Raw genomic sequence first — 24,131 nt, 5'->3', positions numbered from 1 at the left:
TGTTGATCACTAAATCTCACTTGATCCTGACATGACCCCTGGGGGGTGTTTGATTATATATATTTTTTTATTTTAATATATCAAGATCATCACTGCAGAAAATAACAAAATACAAAAATGTAAAATTTGTTGAATTCTTTCTAAGCAAAACATGATCACCTCCAAACCTGCATATTAACAAATTACCGCTATTCTTCTCCATACGCTTCAAAACATATGACCTAGTTTCCATAAGTAACCATTCATTTCTCATAGATTGAGTTATTTTTAGAAAATGACTTTTTTTGGCAAGTCAGATTAAGCATGAATGAGTAACACTTCATTTTCGGTGTCTTTGTTACACGTACTTAATACTATAGTAATAAATAGTCAATTTATTAATAATTACATGCAACTAAACCTAATCATACTCTTAAGCCTAACCCTATAGTTTATTTAATCTTACTTGGATGTATTAAATGAGACTATAAACCTTGAACTAATGTGTAACCTAAGAATGTGTCTCATATCATCTTGTCCCTGAATTGCTTGTATCCACTGCATTCTTATGATAGCTTATTTTATTCAATTGACTGCAGTAAAATACATTTAATTTTCTACTTTTTTAGAAGATTAAAAAAAGTACAATTTGCTTTCTATAATCAAAAATGTATCTTAATTTCACCCATCGAATTGAAAGGAAACTGTTGGGTAAATTAATGGACGGTCCCTCCCTTGCCCAACTGTAAACAAACTATAAACAAAATAAATATATCTAGAAAAAATAATACACATTTATGTCACAGAATCGGTCAACAATTACCGGTCTTTACACGGATCACTGAAAACGAAGTAAATGTGATAACATGATAAAAGAATACATAAATATTTATCAGTGCATCTCTGTTCCCTAGTTTGTAACATATCTTTGGTTCATTTAGGTTCTTGAATTCAACTCTATTCCTCTGTAAGGTGACTCCCTGATCCAAGAATTCAACAGCTGGAGGAAAGACAACTGAGGTGAGAGCTAAAGTTAAAGAGGATTGGTTTAAGACTTGATTGTTCCTTGACTTGAATAATCACTGCTGTAACTGGCACGTTCACCTCTGGTTCTCTGTCACATTTAGAGGTCACAGAGTTCTCACACATTTCTCAATAATATGTGGGCTAAACGTTGGATAATATCTATGTGGGCTAAACGTTTGATCGTTTATCATTGCTTGCAGAAAGCCTTTTAAACAGTAGAATGTTAAACAGTAGATACCGGTTATTCTTGTATTTTACAAAAGAAAACATATTAGTTTGTTGTTTTATGAGTGACAAAGTGTGTTTGAAGAGTGCCTTGATTGAGACGTGTATGAAGTGCTTTGGTAGTTTAACCAAAGCTACCTGCGCCTGCTGCGCTGAGCTAAAAGTTGGTTAGAACTGCGAAGAGTTTTGAAAAAGAGACCAAAGTATTGAGAAATGTGTCCTAGCAATTGGGGCAATTGTAAAAAAAACAAAAAAAAAACTGTAATGACATATGACTGCGGACTCGCAAAAAACATGAGGGTTGTTCAAGCTTGAATGGCTCAGATGGTAGGGGAATCCCTTATTATACTATTTAATTATGGATTGGGGGTATGATTATTTGCGCTAATGTTTTTACACCTTGTCATAACAAATGACATCATTGCACACACAATTAATGTTTTAATTTCATATACATCTATGAAATCTTATATAAGGTCATCCACCTACAGGGAAAATAAAAAGTGCTTTTGTTATTTGATGTAAATCACATCACTTTGGTCAAATACAAACACCTAGAGGAGCCCTTTACTAGACTTTTCTGAGGTTTCAGGGCACCAAGCATCCATGATCAAACAGGAGCCACCTCCGCATCTCCTGTGTTTGTTTGTGTCTGAGGTACGGGAACCTCCACTGCCCCGTGCGTGCCGTTGCTCTGGGTGACCGGGGGCGGCCTGTTCTCTCCGTTGCGGACGGTTTCAGGGCAGTTCTGTACAAAGATGATCCTGTTGAAAGCCTTTAGCTTCCTCCAGAGCTGCAGATAGACTTTGCACTGAATGTACATGAAGAGGAGTCCTCCAAAAAAGCCAACCGCCACCACGATGAGCTTAGTCCAGAACGGCCACTCCAGCACCCCTACGGCATTGAGAGGGGACAAACGCACCAACGCTGTGTGTGCAATGAGAGTATGAGCATGGCATTACAGCACTATATCACTATATTACCATCCAGCTACTCTAAAGTAGAATCACATCCCACACTGTTACACTGGGATTTCCACTGACACATTCAAGCATTGCAGCACTATATCATTGCATTAACAGGGACATTTAGGGCTTGATGATTCAGAAGACGCAGTAGTCGTCAACATTGTCATGTTGTAAATAAGACAACATCTGTATTGAAACCTCCTCCAATGTTGCGGTTGTTGTTTTTGGCGTATACCTACCAACGCAACGTCATTGTCATTGAAACCAATGCAGATATTTCGGAAAACGAAAGAGCGGCATGGGCACACAAATCAGATCTGCGATACACAATGAGGACGTCAATTATTATAAATCAGATTCCAATCGGATACACAAATAATCCGATTTGGAAGGACAGTGTAAGCGTAGCCTTAGTCGCCCCAGTTGTTTTGACCTTTAAACATAAACTTTGGCCCAGATTAATTATTTTTTTTGTTTTTATATCACTGCTGCTTCACATTCAATAGTTGTTCAGTTTTTAATGTTATGCATTTTTTAAGGTTTTTTTTTAAATGCATAATTTACATTTAGTCCAAATGACATTTCAGCCATTTTGGTGCTCTAGAAAGGCGATATGCAAATTACATATTATCATCATAGTAGTAATATTCCATGGTTATTGTAGTAATATTCCATGGCTATTGTAGTATTATTTAAATACTGTTATAGTATTAATTCATATTTTTAATTAGCTTTTATTTTTTATTTTAAGTTTTCATTTTAGTTTTAGTTTAAGTTAGAGATGCATGATATATCTGCCACCATATCGGTATCGGCCGATATATGTTCAATTTTAATATTATCATTATCGGCCCAATATGAACATTTTGCCTGTGAACATGTGCAGCGCAAGTCTGTCATATAGGCTACAATAAATTATAATGAGCAAATTTGGGACATGGCTTTTAATTGTGAGACTTTTGTTTTTGTAATCAGGCTTTTAAAAAATTATATAAAAACTTGGAATTACATTTATCGGTTAATATATCGGTTATTGGCTTTCAAATATAAAGAATTATCGGTATCGGCCAAAATGTTCATATCGGTGGATCCCTAATTTAAGTAAATATTTATATAGCTTTAGTATTAGTAAGTTTTGTACTTCAACTTCTTTCAGTTAGCTGCCAAGGCAAATTTTTTTGTGTGTTTTAAGTTTTTTCAACTACTTTTTCAACTTATATTCAATTCAATATTCAATTTCAATTACCGAAAACACGTTAAACAATATTTTTTTCCCCATTTCATGTGAGTTTACATAATTTTAAGCCTATTTTGTCAAAAGTACTAATCATTCTTTAGGAGTAAAATAAAAAATGACTTAAAATAAGCTTAATCGAAGCTACTTTACAACACTGAATTTCACCACTATATAATCACTAATAACTAGATGCTGATTGTTCAATACAACATTCCAGCTGTACTAAGCTAAATTACATAGTAACCTGAATAATACTGCATTGCACCTTATTCAGGTTAACATTTATACCTTTGCATAAAAATATTAACTATTGTGTATTTTTATACGTGTATAAAAAAAAATCTGTCACCAAGACAAATTCCTCGTATGTTTAAACATACATGGCAATATCCTCCTGAGACCCAGAAAAAAAAAGTTTTTTGAATTTAGTTTTTTTCCATGTCATCACACTGTTTAGAGCACAATAAACAAATGGTAAAAAAACACATATATAAAATAATATTTTATTCATACGTTATGCTATGTCCTCTGTAGTGGACGCCAGGACTAAGTTGTTTAAAAAATAAAATGACATGAAATTATATGTATAGGCAAAAACAATGGGTTTTTTTTTCAATCACCAATAAATTTTGGGGTTTCAGGATTTTTTCAACCAAAATTTGTATAAAGATTATTCTCAACTATGTTATGAAAGAAATAATGGAATGAATTGATACACCATTTTACTTTTTGCAATATGTGGGTAAAATGGCCATAAATTAATATTCCCATTCAATGCAATGTATCTATACACTGTATCTAATTTGCACATCAATGTGTTCTTGGAGCAACATTTAATGAAAAAAGAAGTGTAAAAATTGGAGTAATAATTGGCAACATTTTAATAATAATATCTAATATTTCATAGGAATATTGATGTATAAATTATTTCCATATTCACTTGTTGTGTCTCCCAGAATGCCTGATAAACATGATTTTAGTCCTGATGTCCTCTACAGTGGACACGTTTGAAATCAATGCCCTGTTCTGTAACAAAGTTTTTTTTTATTTGAAACCCCTTAACATTTTCCTGAGATGTTGTTTTATGAAATACAATTTGAAAAAGTAGTCCAATTTAAATCATATTTCCATAAGAATGCTACATTTGATCACTAAATTAATGTCAGACATTTTTAAAGACCAAGGAGAAGTTGTTTTCATGGTGAAACCTCCAAACATTTGGTATCTCTCAAAAGTCCTGGATGTGCTCTTTACAGGACACCCAGGTTCTGTCATGTGACATGTATGATGTCAGAGAAATTCACTAAAATATAATGTCCACTACAGTGAACAAAAGTCTATTCTTGGGTCCCAGGAGGATAAAGCTCATTCTGATTCTATTGTGTAAGTTGTGGGTGTGACTGTGTCTACCATTGTTCTTGCCTTGTCGGATCTCTTCAGCCGTGCGGTCAATCAGAACGTAGAGTGACCAGATGACACACACCACAGCCGCCAGGTGAAAGGCCACAGAGCAGAAGATCTTCCGTCGCTCGCTCTTAGACATCTGTAGCTTCTCCCACTAAAGAAGAGACAGAGAACAAGGGAGCATCACTTCAATTAATGTTAATATCTTTCCTTCCCGTAATATTGTTTTTTAGCCACAATGTGGCAGCACTAGGATATGTGTGTGTTCTGGCCTTCACAATATTTCCACATTCAGACAAATCTGCAGAATAACCCTTGAGTTTATTTTATTAGCAGTGTTTGCTAAGGCAAGCATCACTATTATTACTGCTTATACTAAGGGACTTTTTTTTAATAAATCCCCTAACTTTTAAACGTTGATTTGTAACTCGCTCATAATTTGTGCTATAGGCATAAATGAGCTAGTTTTCTTTTTTAAATTATTGTTTTTTGTTCCATAAATACGCTTGAAAATTATGAAAGTCACTGAAAGAGATTGTACTGCCACACAATATATAATATGTACATCCACTATACACTCAACCGTGTAGTGTATGAATTTTGTAAGATTAGTCTGATAGCACATGTCGCTATGGAAACACAGCACAGTATGGTGTGATGATCAAGCTTGGGAAGCAGGCACGAAAGTGTAAATTATATGTGCTTTTCGATTATATTTGTTCAAAGTACAATGATATTTTGTAGTTCTGAAATGTCCACTGGAAGAGGTCTTTAACATTTTTCAACCCAAAGATCATTAGGTGCAGGACAGAGGACTATTACATATTACAAGTTTGCATTTTAAGCCTGGCCTATAATAACATGCTTATATTGCCATATTAATTTATATATATATTATGATGCTTACATGATACACCATTAAAATGATCATTAATGATGTACAGAATACTGTTTACGGGTTCAAGCTTCTACTCATTTCACTTGAGAATACTATTGCAACAGCTGTTTATGAGCAGTATTTATTCATATTACACATTTAAGCTAAGCATTTAAAAATGTACCATGTACACTACAGTCTCCGTGCTCACAGCATCTCGGACACAAATATTTTAATTTATAAAAAACGAATCCCAGTCTGGCCATCTGGGATTTCGGTATGGAAATGAATGTTAGGATTATGATTTTTCTGTAGTATTACATCACAACTTGAATGTATATTAGCACCGTTCTTTGTTTTCTTTTGGCATCTGAATGAGAGTTTGGACCTAGAAACGATGAGACACGACATCAGACTTAATGAGCGGATTTCTTGTACATCTGAATTTTGCGTAGTAAACACTACCATTGTATACTATACTGTATAGTATGTCCACCAAGGCTGCATTTATTTTATCAAAAATACAGTAAAACGGTAATATTATGAAACTGTTTTCTATTGGAAAATATTTTAAAATTTATTTTCAGCATCATTACTCAGTCTTCAGTGTCACAAGATCCTTCAGAAATCATGCTGATTTGATGCTCAAGAAACATTTCTTATCAATGTTGAATATTATGGAATTTTTTTTAGGATTATTTGATAAACAAAAAGTTAAAAGAAAATATTTAAGCATTTATTTTAAAATAGAAATCTTTTGTAACATTATAAATGTCTTCACTGTCAATTGTGATTCATTTAATGTGTCTTTTCTGAAAAAAAGTATTACATTTAAAAAAAACCTTATGGACCCTAAACTTTGAAACAGTAGTGTATTTTAAGGTGGGAGGGAATTTTGCTTGACTTTAGCTTCAGTTATGGTTAACATAACACTGTATTTTTGTTTAATGCATACTATTTATTTTGCAACTGGAAGCCGGGCTTCTCTATTTGATGATTGGATAATCTCTCAAAGGGGAGGGACTTTACAACCAAGGCGATAAATGAAATTCAAAGGCAGTCACACAGCTAATTGAAATAAGCTAATCTTGTTCCGTGTATATTGTAATTTGTAAAATATATGAAAAAGTACATTTCTGAACAATTAATTTCACTGTTTAGTAGTATATATATATTCTCCAATCTTTAAAAACACCACATGTGTTCAATAAAACAGGGTCTGAGCTGTTCATAGAGTTGCATATGTGTGTGTTACCTTGCGCAAAGGTTTGAGGTGTGTCTCCATGATGAAGTCATATTTGCACAGCTCACAGCAGCGTGTGTCGGAACTCTTGATCCACTGGTGCAGGCAGGTCTGGTGCACAAAACGCATACTTCCTGTACAGTGGCAGGGGGTGATGAGTGGACACTCTTCGTCACCTTCACAGTGACAGATCCTGCACAAGCAAAAACAGATCAACCTCTCACTCCTTCAACCTCTCTTTTACATCCATGTCAATTTCAATTCAATCTTTCAATTTAGAAATACTTGACTAGCATGATTGTGTTTATTGCCAACGCATTATACACAGAACAAGTAATGGCAAGAAGAAGAAATATATACAACAATAATAAATAACAAACAAAATAAAAAATAATTATGGTATTAAAATAAAGTGCTAAGTAATGAATGGAAATAAGATAAAACACCCAGATATGATCATCCTCCTGTGAGGCACCGTCACCCTAAAGTTTAAAATGGATCAATTTTTTTTATACACTGAAAAAAATATATAATTAATCTAAAATGAGTTTTCTATTAAGTTACATTATTATATATTTTTTCCTTCTCAATATAGTAATTTACTGTCAAATTATTTGTATATTTATTTCATTTCAATCTATTTTTATTTATTTTTATTAATCAAAAATTGTATTCATTTTAATTTAATTTAATCTATTTAATAGATTAATAACTAACTACTTTTTTATTTTAATCCCATTTTTTATTAATTGAATCTAATTTATTAATTTCTTTTTTTTTTTACAGTTTTTCCTGTGGACTTTTCCACGCACCCCCTGTCACTCCCTTGAAAACCCCTGCTGTAAAATGTACATGATTGTATTGATCAAGGCAGTAGTTTTCAGGGAGTGTGCAGCTTTCTCACCTGCACACCTCTTGTTCATCATCAGTGGATGCTTGTTGCGTGGCGCCATTTTGATTGGTGGGATTAGTGCATTTACAGGGGGATGGGACAGACATATCTGGATCTCCTGAATCTCGCTCCTCATATGTCTTTGTAATAGGCTCCTCCTCCTCCTCACTTCCACTCCTACTAGTACCATGCTCACTCCCTTTCCTGTGATTGGCTGCCTGGCTTTGGCCCCCACGCTCCTCCCTTTTTGACAACAACTTTTTGTGGGCGTTGGTGTCGGGATCCTTGCACAGAGGCGGCTGGTTCTCTTTCTGTCCCTCGTCAGAGTTGACAGACATGAGTTCGATGCCGTCCTGTTCCTCACGGGGATGCGTTTGCGTGTGTCGGCTGCCACTGCGTCTCCGTCTCGCTTTCTCGCGGCTCCAAGAACGAGCTTCTCTACAGCGTTGCTCGTCTTCTGAGGATGAGTCAGAGTGTGTGTGCACTTGCTTATGCGATCGGGAATGTCTCGTCTGGCCCACGCACTCCTTGGCACACCCAACAGACCCGGTGCTCTCCCGTCGCTTTCGAACACGACGCTTGACTTGCCGTTTTGTGGTGGGGGCGGGATCGGAGGCCGGGTTTATGGGCATGACGGGTGTAGTCTGATCTGAGCCATCTACATCAAGTTTAGCGTGACCACTAGAGCTGCACAACACAAACACACACATACAAAACAAAAGAGATGAAGAAGACACAACAGAGCATGAAATGACTGACATGAAAACATAATGGACAAATAAAAAGTGAATTTCTTAATCTGTGGATTTTTTTCCTCTCATTGGCCTAATTTCTCCTTGGAACTCACTCTTCACTAATTATTTTTAATACAGAACCCCAGAAAAAAAAAAGTTGCATTCCAAACCCAATGTAATTTCTTTAACATACCTTCAGTTATGCATTCATACACACAAAGTCTGAGACTACAAGACTACATTATTTTTCTATTTTGCATTCTTAATTTAATTTAATACAAAATGTTTTATAAATATTATTCTATTTTTAATTTTAATTAATTTATAAGTAATTCAATTATAATATTTTATTACAAATTAAATTATCAACAGAAAACATTTGCTTACAAATAACAAATTTGATTAGGGACCAAGAAATATTGCAGAATGCTAAATATTTCTATTCGTTGTTCAAAATCATCTATCTGTCTGCTTATTTTATGGTTTAAATAGAAAAAAAGATGAATTGCAAACTTGTGTTCTCAGACTTTTTGGACTGCACTACATTTACATCCAACACACTGACATTCCAGAACTTATTTAATAAAATCACATGGTGTGCAAAGTCTGCAAACATGTAGGTGAGCAAAGCACCAATCATGAACATCTCACGGCAACGGTCTATGACCACACACACCTGCATATGTCCTGGGAGGAGGCTGTAACTGATGTCTGAGAGACGCTGTTCAGAGCGGCTCCTTGGGTGGAACTGCTGGCCTGAAACAGATGGTGACAAAAGTGCAACATAATATACACTTATTTTGTTGTTATTGGGGTTGCTTTGAATAATGATGGTGTGGGTGTGTGTGTTACCTTAGATATATTACTGGATCGACTTCCTGATCGCCCAGGTGCCTTCTCACCCTGATGGAAACAAAAAGGATTAATCGTATGCGTGCTCTCTCTCATCCACATTGAGGCCATACCTTTAAAGTCGTACTACAAAATACTTTCTCCTATCTCAACTTAAAGTGTACAATCAACTGACCCCTGTGGCACTTCCACATCTTATTTGCAGATACTTTTATACAAAGCAACTTACAAATGAGTTATGAAAACCCAATCAATGCCATGAGTTTGTCTGTTGGTCTGTTTGAATAAATGGCAGACAGGGGGAGTATATGCAAAACCTGTTTAGTACTTTTGCAATTCAGTTTGGTGAAGCTAGTAGAGCAGAAATTACAAGCACTCTCACACATTACACACAAATAAAGAAAATATGGCTTTTAAAGCAGGGTTTCTGTCACATGTTTGAACAGATCTTTAATGTGACTGCAGCTTTTAGACAAACCAATCCTTTTACTAAAAATAACAGCGCCATCGTAAGACCTTTTGTGCACACATATGTGTGTGTGTGTGTTCATGGAAACTAACGAACACAACGACTATTTTTGGGATTGTTACATTTTTTCCACATTTGCTAAGACACACTTCTTGAAACATTCACCCATTTTCTCAACTTTAAACACAAAACCAAATCTTCAAACCACATTCACAAAACCACTGACCCTTGTTTTGGAAATCATTTCACCTGTTCTCAAAATGAAACAAAGCTTTCAGATGATACTAGGGTTACCAACTGTCCGTATTAGCCGGACGTATATTGGCCCTAATTTATTTGTCCCGTACGTGACCTCCCTTGTCCTGTTTATTGACTGCTACGCTCAGCTGATCTAACCACCATTGACTGATACAACAGCAACACGACACTTGAGAATGATCACGACACCGGTCATCATCCAATCACAGCCCACCCTCATGCGCATCAGACCATACGATTGACAAACTCTAAATTGAAAATTAATCATTCTTTTAGGACAAATCATTGTTTGATTTGCGAACAGAATCCGCTCTCTGCTGTCTGGTCGCTTCCGGTTGGATCCGGACTCGCGCTAACGGCAAACCCCTTTCACTGTCTGGGTTTTGATTTCGGCAAATCAGTTTTGGCGAATTCAAACAAAGTGATTATTGTACAGGAGTCCAACATCCATCCAGCCACGCAAGAAAACATGCAATCTACCCGAGGGAATAATCTGGAATAATATGCTGATCTGTGATTTGCTGCTCAAGAAACATTTCTGATTATTAATGTTTAATAAATTCTTTTGATGAATTATTTGATGAATATAAATTTCAAAGGAGATTTATCTGAAATAGAAAGCTTTAAAAATGTCGCTATTGTCTCTTTTGATTAATTTAATGCATATTTGCTGAATAAATGTAGGCTATTAGGCTACTTTCTTTAATTTCTTTGAAAACATTTTTTTAGAATTACTGACCCCAAACTTTTGCAATGTAGTCAGTGTATAATGTTACAAAAGCTTTCTATTTCAGATAAATTCCTAAACTCTGGAATAGCCTTCCTGATATTGTTCGTTGCTCAGACTCGCTCTCCCAGTTCAAAACTAGATTAAAGACGCATCTCTTCAGCCAAGCATTCACATAATGCTTACCTTCTGTACTACTGTTGAATCAGATCAAATGCATTAATATTATGAACAGCAGCTACGCTAATTATTTCCCATCTGCTTTTCTGCTGTTATCTCGGGACGCTAGTAGTCCCGAGATAACAGAGATAGTCCCGAGGTAAATAGCGTTCGTCAGCTCCAGTTTGTATCCAGCCTCTCACGGAGACTTCAGATGCCCCAACACCTGCGATGAGACGACTCGACGCCTGTGAAGAGACGACTCAACGCCGGCGATATGTTATGCCCTAAATTAATAGGCCTACATGATGATTGACTAACTATATTCTTCTATGTACATTTCTGAAATGCACTTTCTGTAAAGCTGCTTTGAAACAATATGTATTGTGAAAAGCGCTATACAAATAAATTTGAATTGAATTGAATTGAATAAATACTATTATTTTGAACGATGGTTTGTGTGTAATGTGACAGTTTTTGTGTGACATTAAAATTAATTTTAGAATTAAACTGTAAATAAATAAATGTGAAAACAAAAACAAAACAAATGTGTTTATGTCTGAGAACCTTTTATACACATACTTAACTGCAGACACTGAAATGACAAACACTGTGTGATACAGAACAAATATTTTGGGTGCCCCTTATTTTCCTATAAAGAACCATGATTGTCCCGTATTTTCTATTTCTGAAGTTAAGACCCTAGATCATACACACATCAGTCAATAGCCATACGTAAACACTACAGAGCTTTCATTAGAACCAACATCAAAAAAATGGAGAACACAGCATCCAGAGCATGTAGTTACAGAAAAAAATGATAATGTATACAGTAAACAAATTTTGCAATTACGTAAAAAAAATATGCTGTATACTCTATGAACTGCAATAGTATTATATTGAATATTGAATAGTATTGAATTTCTGTATATTCAGCACTTGCATACTGAAAGAAATACAATAGTCCAAAAGCACAAAAGGTCAAAGAAAACTCTAAATGAAAAGCATGTTACAGTAAAAAATAGTTGTGCAACTGCAAAATCAAAATCAGTGAGAGATTCATTCTCTGCCTCAGCACATCACGTCTTCGTGCTGTGTCCAGCCTGAGAACCTTGTCCAAATCACAGGAAATGTTGTCTCTTGCCATGCAGGCAAAAAAAGTTTGACATCACACCTTGCTCTTTCTCGTCCTCATCCTCTTCCTCCTCGTCCACCACCTCTTACACATAGGCTGCATCCGAAATCGCATACTCTCTTGAGTACTTATTTTGAATAAGTAATTACCTCACAACCGCTAAAAAAGTATGTTCTATAGTATGAATGTGAGTAGTATGAATGTAATCTGGATGTACTACATTCGTGATGCTGTTATTATCATGTGACCTACCAGCGTCAGTTACATCGCTTCACTGCCATTCACAAATCCTCTCCCGTGGCCTCATGGGATAGTAAAGTGTCCATCAAATGCACTCTTCAGATTCTTGCCGGAAGAAGTATAGGTCATCCGGGTAATTTTTGCCTACACTTATAGGAGAAACTGTGAATTCGGACATTTTGTCACATACTGTTTTTCGCCTACTACTATATAGTAGGGAAGTATATGATTTCAGATGCAGCCAAACTCTTCCTCCTCTCACAATTGGTTTGATCACATCATTAGAAACAAGTGTGAACAATTTTGAGTCGTTTTGTGCAAACGATGACAACCGTGTTGTGGCTCTGTTTACCGTTTTGCCACTTGTGTTTACCGTTTTGCCACACAAGTGCATCACAGTGCAAAATGTGTTTTAGTGAGTGAGAATGTGTTTTGCAAAAAGTGTGCATGAGATTTGCAAATGGTGTTTAACTGCCTGAACTTGTTCACCGTTTTGCAGAAAGAGTGAATTATTCGAAAAATGGGTTCAGGCTATTGAGAATTTGGTTTAGGTAATGGGGTTTAGTGTCATAGCAATCGAGAAAAACAGTAAGAAAAAAAAAGAGGGAATCATTCAGGTCTTCTTTCATTCAATTGTATAGAGCTCTGTTTAAAGTCAACATGGAAACTTATTTAAGTCTTTCTTAAGGCACATTCCTGGTCTGATTGTGGACGATTAATCAGAGCATGTTATTCCCAAAAAATCTCTTTTTAATCTTCAATCAAAATGAAATAACTTGCTCATCCTCTGAACTGGCTGTACAAGCTGTTATATTACAGCGTATTTGATCAAAAATACACTAAAAATAAATGTAAACTAAATGTCTTGAACATAAAAATATTGTAAGATATTACAATTTAAAATTTATTTTCAGTGTTGAAAACAGTTTGTAACATTATAAATGTCTTTACTGTCACATTTGATCAATTTAATGCATCCTAAAAATTGGTAATTTAAAAACTAAAACAAATTTCTTTAAAAAAAAAAAAAAGAATTTTAAATCTTACTGACCCCAAACTGGTATGGTAGTGTAATGGTAGTGTATAAACAAATACCTTCTTGTGCACAGTTCTGGTTTGGCTACAACGAGTTTAGAAATCAATATAAAACACAAATGGCACAAAGGGAATTGTTGACCTTTGATTTTTATTTTTAAAAAAATGCTGAATGCTTTGTTTTGCCAGACATTTTTGAAAAACAAGCTTTATTAGCGTTTATTGCCTCCATGTGCCTCAGGCAGAGCTGATTCCTCATGGGCTTTTGGTGGGTCCACCTTTGTTTCTAGTCCACACCTGGCCCATTATTAACTTAACCATTTTTCTTTCAAGCTAACATACAAAATCTTTGTATTTTCTTTTCTTTCAAGCACACACACAAATAATCCTCTGATGATCAATATCAGTCTGAGAACATAGTGCATATAAGGTGTTGCAAGCACACACAACATCTATTTTACATACCAGGCTTTTACAGAAAACAAGTCAGACTATCATGATTGTAACTTCAACCAACAAAAGTATATACACTCACCGGCCACTTTATTAGGTACACCTGTCCAACTGCTCGTTAACACTTAATTTCTAAGCAGCCAATCACATGGCGGCAACTCAGTGCATTTAGGCATGTAGACATGGTCAAGTCAATCTCCTGCAGTTCAAGCATCAGTATGGGGAAGAAAGGTGATTTGAGTGACTTTGAACGTGGCATGATTGTTGGTGCCAGAAGGGCTGGTCTGAGTATTTCAGAAACTGCTAATCTACTGGGATTTTCACGCACAACCATCTCTAGGGTTTACAGAGAATGGTCCGAAAAAGAAAAAACATCCAGTGAGCGGCAGTTCTGTGGGCGGAAATGCCTTGTTGATGCCAGAGGTCAGAGGAGAATGGCCAGACTGGTTCGAGCTGATAGAAGGGCAACAGTGACTGAAATAACCACTCGTTACAACCGAGGTATGCAGCAAAGCATTTGTGAAGCCACAACACGCATAACCTTGAGGCGGATGGGCTACAACAGCAGAAGACTCCACCGGGTACCACTCATCTCCACTACAAATAGGAAAAAGAGGCTACAATATGCAAGAGCTCACCAAAATTGAACAGTTGAAGACTGGAAAAATGTTGCCTGGTCTGATGAGTCTCGATTTCTGTTGAGACATTCAGATGTTAGAGTCAGAATTTGGCGTAAACAGAATGAGAACATGGAACCATCATGCCTTGTTACCACTGTGCAGGCTGGTGGTGGTGGTGTAATGGTGTGGGGGATGTTTTCCTGGCACACTTTAGGCCCCTTAGTGCCAATTGGGCATCGTTTAAATGCCACGGCCTACCTGAGCATTGTTTCTGACCATGTCCATCCCTTTATGGCCACCATGTACCCATCCTCTGATGGCTACTTCCACCATGTCACAAAGCTCTAATCATTTCAAATTGGTTTCTTGAACATGACAATGAGTTCACTGTACTAAAATGGCCTCCACAGTCACCAGATCTCAACCCAATAGAGCATCTTTGGGATGTGGTGGAACGGGAGATTCGCATCATGGATGTGCAGCCGACAAATCTGCGGCAACTGTGTGATGCCATCATGTCAATATGGACCAAACTCCCTGAGGAATGCTTCCAGCACCTTGTTGAATCTATGCCACGAAGAATTGAGGCAGTTCTGAAGGCAAAAGGGGGTCCAACCCGCTACTAGCATGGGGTACCTAATAAAGTGGCCGGTGAGTGTATATATATATCTTTTCTTTTTTTTTTTTACAATAGACCTAGCTGTTCCAGTTCCAGTACTTTGCTCTCTTTTTGTATAAAAAAAGAAAATGTCTATGTAGTTTAGCTGATGTAAAGGCTAGTATTGAGCTCTGTTCTCTCTCGACATATATCGCTCTGAATTATTGATGTGAAAGTCAACAGACACCAACATCTGATCAGCTCATAAATATTTCATTCACCCGCAGGGTTATTTTTCAGCGAGCATGCAGGTGCAAATGCATCCTTTGAGGGAAAATCATATTATAAACATGTTCTCTGATTGTTTGACATCAGTCAAACATGATGATCATGTTTGCGTTCACACCTGAACTCCAACCACGGCATTCCCAGAGGCCCCTAGAGTTCACCCAGAATTAGAGGTGGGCGATATATCGTTTAGACGATAATATCCAAATTGTTGTCTGGACGATATGCAAAATCGAGATATCGAATATAATTTGTACAATCTGACCCCCCAAACATGAAAAGAGCTGAAGGAAGTTAAAGACAAAACAAATAACACACACTATAACCTTCTAAACTATTATATGTTGCTATTTTAATACTGTAGGGGTTTGTTTGACTGTATTTTAAGTTTTTTTTTTTTTTTTTTTTTTTACAAAATCACGATCGTTCCTCAATTGCACGAGAGTAAGCTGCTACTAATTTGCAATACAACTACGGAGTTCTTACCTGTGTGTTATGACGTTTCTTAGGTTGAAGCAACAATCCAAAAACGTAAAGAATAAAGCCGATGTACGGTTAATAAAATAGCTGATAGAAAAGGCAAAATATGCGTTGTTTGCAGAAAACTGAAGTCTGGAGTTAAAAAGTTTTTAAAAATTGCGTTGTGTAATGATGAGTTCAAAAGATGGAATACAATTTCCGAGATCCACCGTAATAGCCTCCGAACAGGGCTTCTTTTAACTTCAAGTAAATAGGTAGTCACATTGTTGTTGGTCTAATAGAAGTAGGCCTACTGTTCGCAAATAGGTGTGTAACGGTACGCCCGCGTATTCGTATTGAACCGTTCGGTAGCTTTCGGTTCGGTACGCATACAAACCTTCTTATACTGTCTATGATACAAACCGAACCGTTGGACCATTTTTTCCTGCCGACCAAAATCCTCGTTGGCGCGACCACCATGACGTTGCACAACATCAAATGGCAAACGTAATAAAAGCGGAACGAAACTGCGCTATTATTTTGTGCTTCACGGACCGTTTCAGTTCGGACCATCAATGTCAGTGCAGCGCACGCCGACTCGTGATGAAGCGACCCTGTAATACCATAGATAGACAGTAAAGTGTTATACACAGCGCTAAGAGATCCAGAGAAAACATTAGAATTCGCCACTGAAGTAGCCTACTAATAACATCACTGCGAGATCTAGTGAGAAGCATGCACATTTCTCTGTTATTAACGGATCAAACGTGGAAACCAGGAGAAACATTTTGCCATGAATGAACTTATAGGCAAATCTACGTTCACAGATCAGCAACATTCACCATGGATTTAATATAGTAACACTAACTGTAACCATGGAAGTTTGGCAGAAATAGTAAAATGCTTTCAGGTAGGCAGGCCTACATCACACATCTTTTTCCAGCACTTCAAAACTCAAATATTATCATATTTAAAAGTTATTTTTAATGTGATGATGACCAAAACATTATTTGTTCATCCTTCAAAGATGACCCCCATTTATAAAAGTAAAGGTTTCAAGATGTAAAAAATATTTTTTCTTTTAATAAATAGGAAATTTATCTGTTATTTCTTTCTTTTTGCTGTATCGAAAACGTACATCACTGTATCGTATCGAACCGAACCGTGAATTTTGTGAACTGCCTATTTGCAAAGCACAAAGTAAATTTAATACGTACATATATTGTACTGAAAAAGCACTGTTCTTGTATTACAATAAATATTTAGTACAGTAACTTGGTTCATGTTTAAATCAATAATGTCTCATATCTTTATGTACTAGTAATTCTATACAATGATAGGTAAAATGCAGCAAGTCAAAAGACCAACTGGACCTTCTTTGCCAGTTTGCACACATTTCTTTAAAGGATTGCAAAAATATCGTCTGAATATCGATATTGAGATATTGGAAAAAAATATCGAGATATTCATTTTTGTCAATATCTCCCACCCCTACCCAGAATGCACCACTCAACCAAACATGGTTTTTGCCAAGAAGCAGAAGTCTGTGATCGAAAGTCAGAGATTTCAACAAAAAAACAATAATTTCTCATCAAAGTGAAAATTCATTTTATTGCTCTATATTGCTACTCCTTCAACAGTTGTCTCTTATTTGTATCTGTTTTTATTTTTCCTAAAGTATTTTAAGGAGAACCATCTAAACTAAAGCTGACACTTAAATAAAACATAACTAAAAATTCCATTACACCCCCTGAGTTTTGAAAGAGCAACATCTGAGCAAATTAAATTACTACTCTGGATGCTTTCCACAGGCTTTAGAATTAGATTCCAGTGGTGTGTAATGCACATAATGGATTCACTTTCTACATAAAAGCCTTAGCTTCTGTTCTGAATGATGACACTGCTTCCTCGCTGGAAAAATAGTGCTCATTCATCCATCTAGAATTTCTATACTCTGACCACACGTGTAATATGACCTTTTTATTGATGGTTTCTCCTTATCTATGCAGTCTGCTAATATATAATACACTCTGAAAATGCTGGGTTGTTTCAACCCACGTTTGGGTCAAATATGGAAAAACCCAACCGTTAGGTTTGAAAATCAAATAAAAAAATGTTTACGGTTGGGTTTGTCCATATTTGACCCAACAAACAACCCAGCATTTTAGGATCACAGTTCCTCTGACTGTTTGAATTCACAAATTACTAATTTTCTGTTGCATTCAGAATAGTAGCCTATATATGGTTGCTTATTACAGAGCTCTATTAAAGCAAATGCACCTTAATATAAATCTCATTGAGGGCTCTGACAAAGTCTGTGATATAATGTCCCCTTACAATTTTTCAAATCTCTACTACTGCTTCTACATCTGACTGAGAACAAACATGAGAAATAAAATGCTCCTGTCTTGACTTAATTTACAGAATCCAGGTAACAGTAAATGTTGACCAGAATTAATCTATAGAACATTCTAAAAATTCCCTGTAAAGGTCTAGAGTATGAAACATAGAAAGCCCTAATATCTTTTAGCCTTGACCCTTAAGTACTATTTAGGCTCAAAGATCAAGGTCAAAGGTCATTACTACTGTTTGTTTCTCCAGTCAGTTCTCAAATATACATCGAAAGGCATGTTATATCATTGCTTAAACAAAAAAACAACATAAAATAAACATGATCATGTGGAAGACACAAGCAAATCCTGCAACACTTTCCATTGGGTTCAAATTGGAATTTGGTGTCCCATACAATTAGAGGCCCAAATTCTTCTTCTTCTTTTTTTTATTGTAAGAAATAGATATTTCAAACGATATACACTACACTTTGGGATCCGTAAGACTTAATTTTTTTCAAAGAAATTAATGTTTATTCAGCAATGTATCAAAAGTGACAGAAAAGACTTGTACAGTGTTACAAACATTTCTATTTCAAATAAATGCTCTTTTGAACTTTCATATGTTCAAACTTAGAAACATTCATTTGTTAAAAAAAATGTATCATGGTTTCCACAAAAAATAAGCAGCATAAACTATCAGCAGCCATTATTACAGTTTTTCAGCATCACATAATCCTTCAGAAATCATTCTGATATGCTATTTTGGTGCTCACGAAACATTTCTTATTATTATCAATCAGTTGTGCTGACTAATATTTTTGTGTAAAATACATTTTTTTCTGGATTTTTCGATAATAGAAAGCTTTTAATGAACAGCATTTCATTCCATTGAAATATAAATGTCTTTACTGTCACTTTTGATTAATGTGCCCCCAAACTTTTAAATGGTAGATAGCTTACTATATACAGATAGATTTACCAACTTTATCTGTTTATATATCGCTTTGAGTACATGTATGCAGATACATTTAGTAGTTGTCAAATGTAGTTAGTCACTTGTTTTGCAAACTGCAAGGATTAAAATGCATAACAGGATTTACAATTTCAGTAATACCACACAACCTAAGCAGTTTAACTGAAAAGTTAATTGAAAGCCATGCCATAATACTTTTATCAGTAGAGCCCTCGTGTGCAAGCCAAAGCCAAGTAAGGTATATCATTTCTTAAAACTCATCTCCATTACATTTACAATTATGAAACAATAATCTAGAATCATACAACCAGAAACATCCAAACTGACATTCACTTACCCATAAATTCACCCCTGTATGTTCTATAAGCTACCAAACTGCCGATCAACTCTGCTTGCTCCAAAGGCCGATGCATGTAAGAGCTCACACATGCATGTTTATGTGCTAGACAGGGCTGGATTAGCTCGAGCTGCTTCTCTGAGGTATAATCTTTAAGTGGTTTGTCTCTGGTCGTGCATTCATTTAAATACATACGGAAATAGGCTAACACACGGTTTCAGCGTTAGATCCACTTATATTTTTCTGATGTCTGAGGTAGTTTTCTAGCTATGTCATCTGAAGTTCTGCCTTTCGGCTTCAAAACAGCTGTTATTTTAGATAAACCTGTCAGTGTTGGATCCATACAAACTATATGTATGCAGGTGCATATACAATGGTGACCATCCCTATGATTTGTGTTTGTTTAAGAGGCTCTGGCTCTAGCTGGCATTCAAAAGCTAACTATAGACACAGGTGCATTATGGGATAATGAGCTGATGGGATTCACCTGGTCACAAACTACTTCTCACACAGAATATTTTGCTGGTCCAGATACAAGGAGGCCTCTTTAAATTAAAGTTAATGGAGCAGATGCCTCACTCAGTGTGTTGAGTTAACTCTTTCTGTAGTCATCATATAATAAACAATCAGACTCTATGATGATCAATACTACCAACAAAACCAATAATCTTTATAATCTTGAATTTTATAATCACCTGCAAAATGCTGAGGTGCCATATGACAAACTAATGCAGAATTTATGTATTAATATCTTTGCATCAATCACAGTACAAACCAATAAGCATGTCGGGAGCAATGTTGACACAATATAAACAGAGCCACAACACTGAACCTATTGAGACACTCGAAAAGCATACATATTCAGAGCAGGTTAACAGCCACTTTACATAATCTGCTCATTTGCTTTACATATACACTGGCCACTGTACGCATCTGCAACAGCATCAGATACACACACACCTGATCAAAGTTATAAAATACACCTCAAACACAAAAAAATCAAGCAACAATGACATTGACTGACAGAGAGACAGATGACACATTGTATAAGACCTACAATAAAAACACAATGATATATTTTTACACTGTGTAAACATTCACACTACGAGATGGAAAAACGTGATTTAATAACACTTAATAAAGGTCTCTTCCACCATACCTTTTTACAAAAGGGCAGTTCAGAAATATTTTTGGGGCACTCTAGTGTACATTACCAGTCAAAAGTTTTGAAACGCTACGCTTGTTTAATGTTTTTGTCTCTTATGCTCACAAAGGCTACATTTATTTGATCCAAAATACAGAAAAAACAGTAATACAGTGAAATAGTATAAGAACTGTTTTCTATTTTTAATGTATTTTATTGCTGTCATGGCAAAGCTGAATTTTCAGCAGCCATTACTTCAAGTCTTCAAAATTCAGGCTTAATATTTGTGAAAATCGTTATACATTTTTTCAGTATTCTTCAATGAACAGAATGTTAAAAAGAACCTCATTTATTTGAAATGGACATTACATAAATGTCTTTACTGTTACTTTTGATCAATTTAATGCATCCTTGCTGAATAAAAGTGACACTGAATACTGAAGTAATGGCTGTAAAAAAAAATGCTTTGTCTTCACAGGAATTATTTACATTAAAATACAGTAAATTAAAATAAAGTGTCACAATATTACTGTTTTAACCAATAATCAAATTTATCATAACTGGTAGATAGAATTTTGTCGATGTCTCGAACTATGTGGAATCTAGTTTTAAAGAGAAAAGGTCAGGACAGGGCGCCAGGGACCCATCATGGTGCCAAGAGAATGTGCTTATGTATGTGTGTTAGTGAGTGATCACAGGTGACATCTCCAGCAGAGAGCACAGTGGATTAGACGCCCGCTAGAGAGAGAAAGAGCAGCTAATTCACAGAAATGGAACACGTGAAATGCACATCACACGTAACAGTACACCTACAACACATGGAAGGTCTAAGAGTCTCCATACTAAGTAAAACCATATTAGAAAGAAAGTAATAACTAACGTGTTTGCTCAGTCTTCAGTTCTTGGTATAGTGATAATGCTTTCAAGAATTCAGATCGCTGCATCTTTATTACAGTGCCTGTGAGGCATAATAAGGCATCACGGTTACTTTAGCTCATGTTTAGGGTTAAGGAGTTGCATAAACCTCTAACCTTAAGCAGTAAAGTTCAGCACATTCCTCATCCTACACCATGTGCTACTGACATGAATGATAGACGAAAACTGATGAGTGCTGTGGAGAGGTGTACTAATACTTTTTCAGGATTTCTGCCTGTCGGTGGGTTAAAACAAATCTTAGTCTTATGACTCAGGTCCGTACTTAAATAGGTATATCTAGGGGCCAGAATTTCATAGAGACTTGCTCTTTTGACTTAGGATCAGTAAGCAGGCACATAGAAACCACACAGAATGCCATATCAACTTGAATGCAATGGCATAAAAACCATAACACCTTAGTACAAAATAACAACAACACACTAGACCTGTGATGGCAACTTTTGCACAGGAAGATAATTGTGGTTTGCTATTGCTGTGATCTAATGTAAGTATAGTTTGTCCTGCCCTCACGCCAGTAAACACATCATCAGAGAAGAGTTGTTGCAAGTTATTTTGATTACAGAATACGAGGGCACATGAATTTAAAAAAATATATATACTGTGTGTGCGCTGATAAATCATTTATAATAAATACTGCAATGTTCCAATTTTCCTAATCTTTTCATTCCAAATTAAAATTCCAATTCAACTTCCTGTGGGGCACGGTCAATTTAAAGCCAAAATCATTATTGAAAGGGTGCCAATTCTTAAATTCAGGATATCGTGCAATTTTAGGCATGGTATTTCATTCAAGACATGTACATCTTTTATGTATTATATTTATATTTTAATATGTCCTTCATATCAGCCAAATGATCCAAAGGCACATTTCTAAACTCAGTAATTTCAAGTTGAATTTTTACATTCACGCAGAAAACTGCGTTCTTTCATTGGCATGAAAACTGATGTGTTCAAATGTTTTTACAGTATCATCCATTCATGAATATGTTGGTTATTGGTTCAGAGTACAGCAAAGCAATGTCCAACACACGCACACCACCAACACACAAGGGTTCAAGTCAATAGGACAAGAGCATGTTATTAAGTACATCTGATGGCGAAAGACCGCTGGGTGACCACGTTTACTCAAGATACAAAGAAATTTGCATAGGACTGTTCAACTAGTGCACTCTCTAGGCCATCCAACAATATATTCTGATGTATGCAACAAATCTGTCCAAAAAGTGTTAATTCAATGGCTAAATTATTTCTGGATAATGCAGTCAAAACATACTGAAGATAGCTTTAGCCAAACATTTACACACAACCAATGAGTTTGCTTTACTTTTTCATGCTGTTTAGGGGGCAAGTTTATCTAAAATAGATAATTGAACAGCAGTGTCAGTCATAATTAGGTGTGCAGAAAACAAAAATATTTCTGTACATATAAAATGTATAGGTTATTTGACAGATATAACATACAATTCTGCTTGTGGACTAAGTGAACTACTAAGTGTCTAAAACAATTCTGAATATATTACAGATTTGATGCCACAATCCTGAAAATATTTGGCAAATCTAGTGTCTCAAAAGGATTGGAGCTGGTGATGTCAATGACTTTGAATAGACTGAAATATATGTAATGCTTTGTTTTACATCTTACATCTATTTATAGCAGCAATTTATTTTCCAATACAACAGCGTCCAGCTCCTGCTCTAGGCTATATTTCTGTTTACATAAGATTGAGTCTTTTTGTTATCCTCACATTGCTTTTGGCATTTAAATCTCACAGACTAACCCTTAATGCAAACTAAGTATCATAAATCTTATTACAGAACAATACTCTCAACTTACAACTTGACCCCAATCTAAACAGTAACCCTAATGAAAATGTACCATTGCTCCACAGAATCCATTAAAATACCAACTAGTAATTTCAGACTATAGTAACCACATGGAAAACCATGGATGGCTATACCGGCTTCAACATAACTAATTCCTATGAAACAAACTATGTTATTTGTTATAAAAACTCCACATACATTACATATTCACATAATGGGTACTTGCCTCATTCTCTTTACTCTTGTCTCTATTCCGGCCGGAGCTGTTGCCGTTCTCCTTAGTGATGGGTACAACCGATATCTGATGCACAGGCATGCTAGCAGTGCTCAGGACTGCGGGATACCTCACTACCTTCAGCCCACCAAAGACAACCGACTCACATCATCCTGTGGGTCGGCATGGAAACAAAGAATATGACCCGCTCCAGAGCTCGTATCCACGCTCCTACAGACACATGCATGAAATCAGGTATCCTGGTTGAGATCTCAGACTTCAGCTGCAACAGAGGGAAACATCCAGAGAGCTGGTCGTCACATCCCCAAAAAAAGCTTAAGCCAACCTCTCTCGTTCTACCTGTGTGATTTGTGACAGGGAGAGAGAGAGAGAGAGACAGACAGACAGAAAAAGCTCATTTCAATTTTACTCTACCTGAGAACTGCAGTGATGCTTCAGTTTGTGTGTGTGTGCGTCTGTTAACCTGACCTG

At 36.0% G+C, this 24,131-nt stretch overlaps 1 protein-coding gene across 4 annotated transcripts; it reads right to left on the bottom strand.

The window, feature by feature from the left end:
• Nucleotides 1-1,564: 1,564 nt before the first annotated feature.
• Nucleotides 1,565-23,962, bottom strand: marchf1 (membrane-associated ring finger (C3HC4) 1). 4 transcript variants are annotated; one of them, XM_056256873.1, is made up of 7 exons: nucleotides 23,652-23,962; nucleotides 9,438-9,488; nucleotides 9,262-9,341; nucleotides 7,864-8,538; nucleotides 6,972-7,152; nucleotides 4,846-4,993; nucleotides 1,565-2,157 (listed from the first exon to the last, which is right to left on the bottom strand). In XM_056256873.1, exons 1-7 carry the CDS (start codon nucleotides 23,739-23,741, stop codon nucleotides 1,841-1,843), a joined length of 1,542 nt encoding a protein of 513 aa, XP_056112848.1. In that variant the 5' UTR covers nucleotides 23,742-23,962; the 3' UTR covers nucleotides 1,565-1,840. The 4 variants fall into 4 exon arrangements, with proteins under 4 accessions (XP_056112848.1, XP_056112850.1, XP_056112849.1 ...); XM_056256875.1 differs by having other exon boundaries at nucleotides 1,565-2,124; XM_056256874.1 differs by having other exon boundaries at nucleotides 4,858-4,993.
• Nucleotides 23,963-24,131: the final 169 nt, after the last annotated feature.

Source organism: Rhinichthys klamathensis, unplaced genomic scaffold (genome assembly GCF_029890125.1).
Source record: "Rhinichthys klamathensis goyatoka isolate OS25496 unplaced genomic scaffold, OSU_Roscu_1.1 h1tg000133l_1, whole genome shotgun sequence".
NCBI classification, from domain to species: domain Eukaryota; kingdom Metazoa; phylum Chordata; class Actinopteri; order Cypriniformes; family Leuciscidae; genus Rhinichthys; species Rhinichthys klamathensis.
The sequence above is the reverse complement of the archived record's forward strand: the minus strand, read 5'-3'. Positions and strand labels throughout refer to the sequence as shown.

What these genes read in the sequence shown, in the direction of transcription:
- marchf1 (XM_056256873.1), bottom strand. Translation starts at nt 23,741, where the DNA reads ATGCCTGTGCATCAGATATCGGTTGTACCCATCACTAAGGAGAACGGC. An exon ending in GATCCAGTAATATATCTAAG is followed by an intron (nt 9,342 to 9,437) that starts GTAACACACACA and finishes CATCTGTTTCAG; the next exon opens with GCCAGCAGTTCCACCCAAGG. An exon ending in ACCTCAAACCTTTGCGCAAG is followed by an intron (nt 4,994 to 6,971) that starts GTAACACACACA and finishes TCTCTTCTTTAG; the next exon opens with TGGGAGAAGCTACAGATGTC.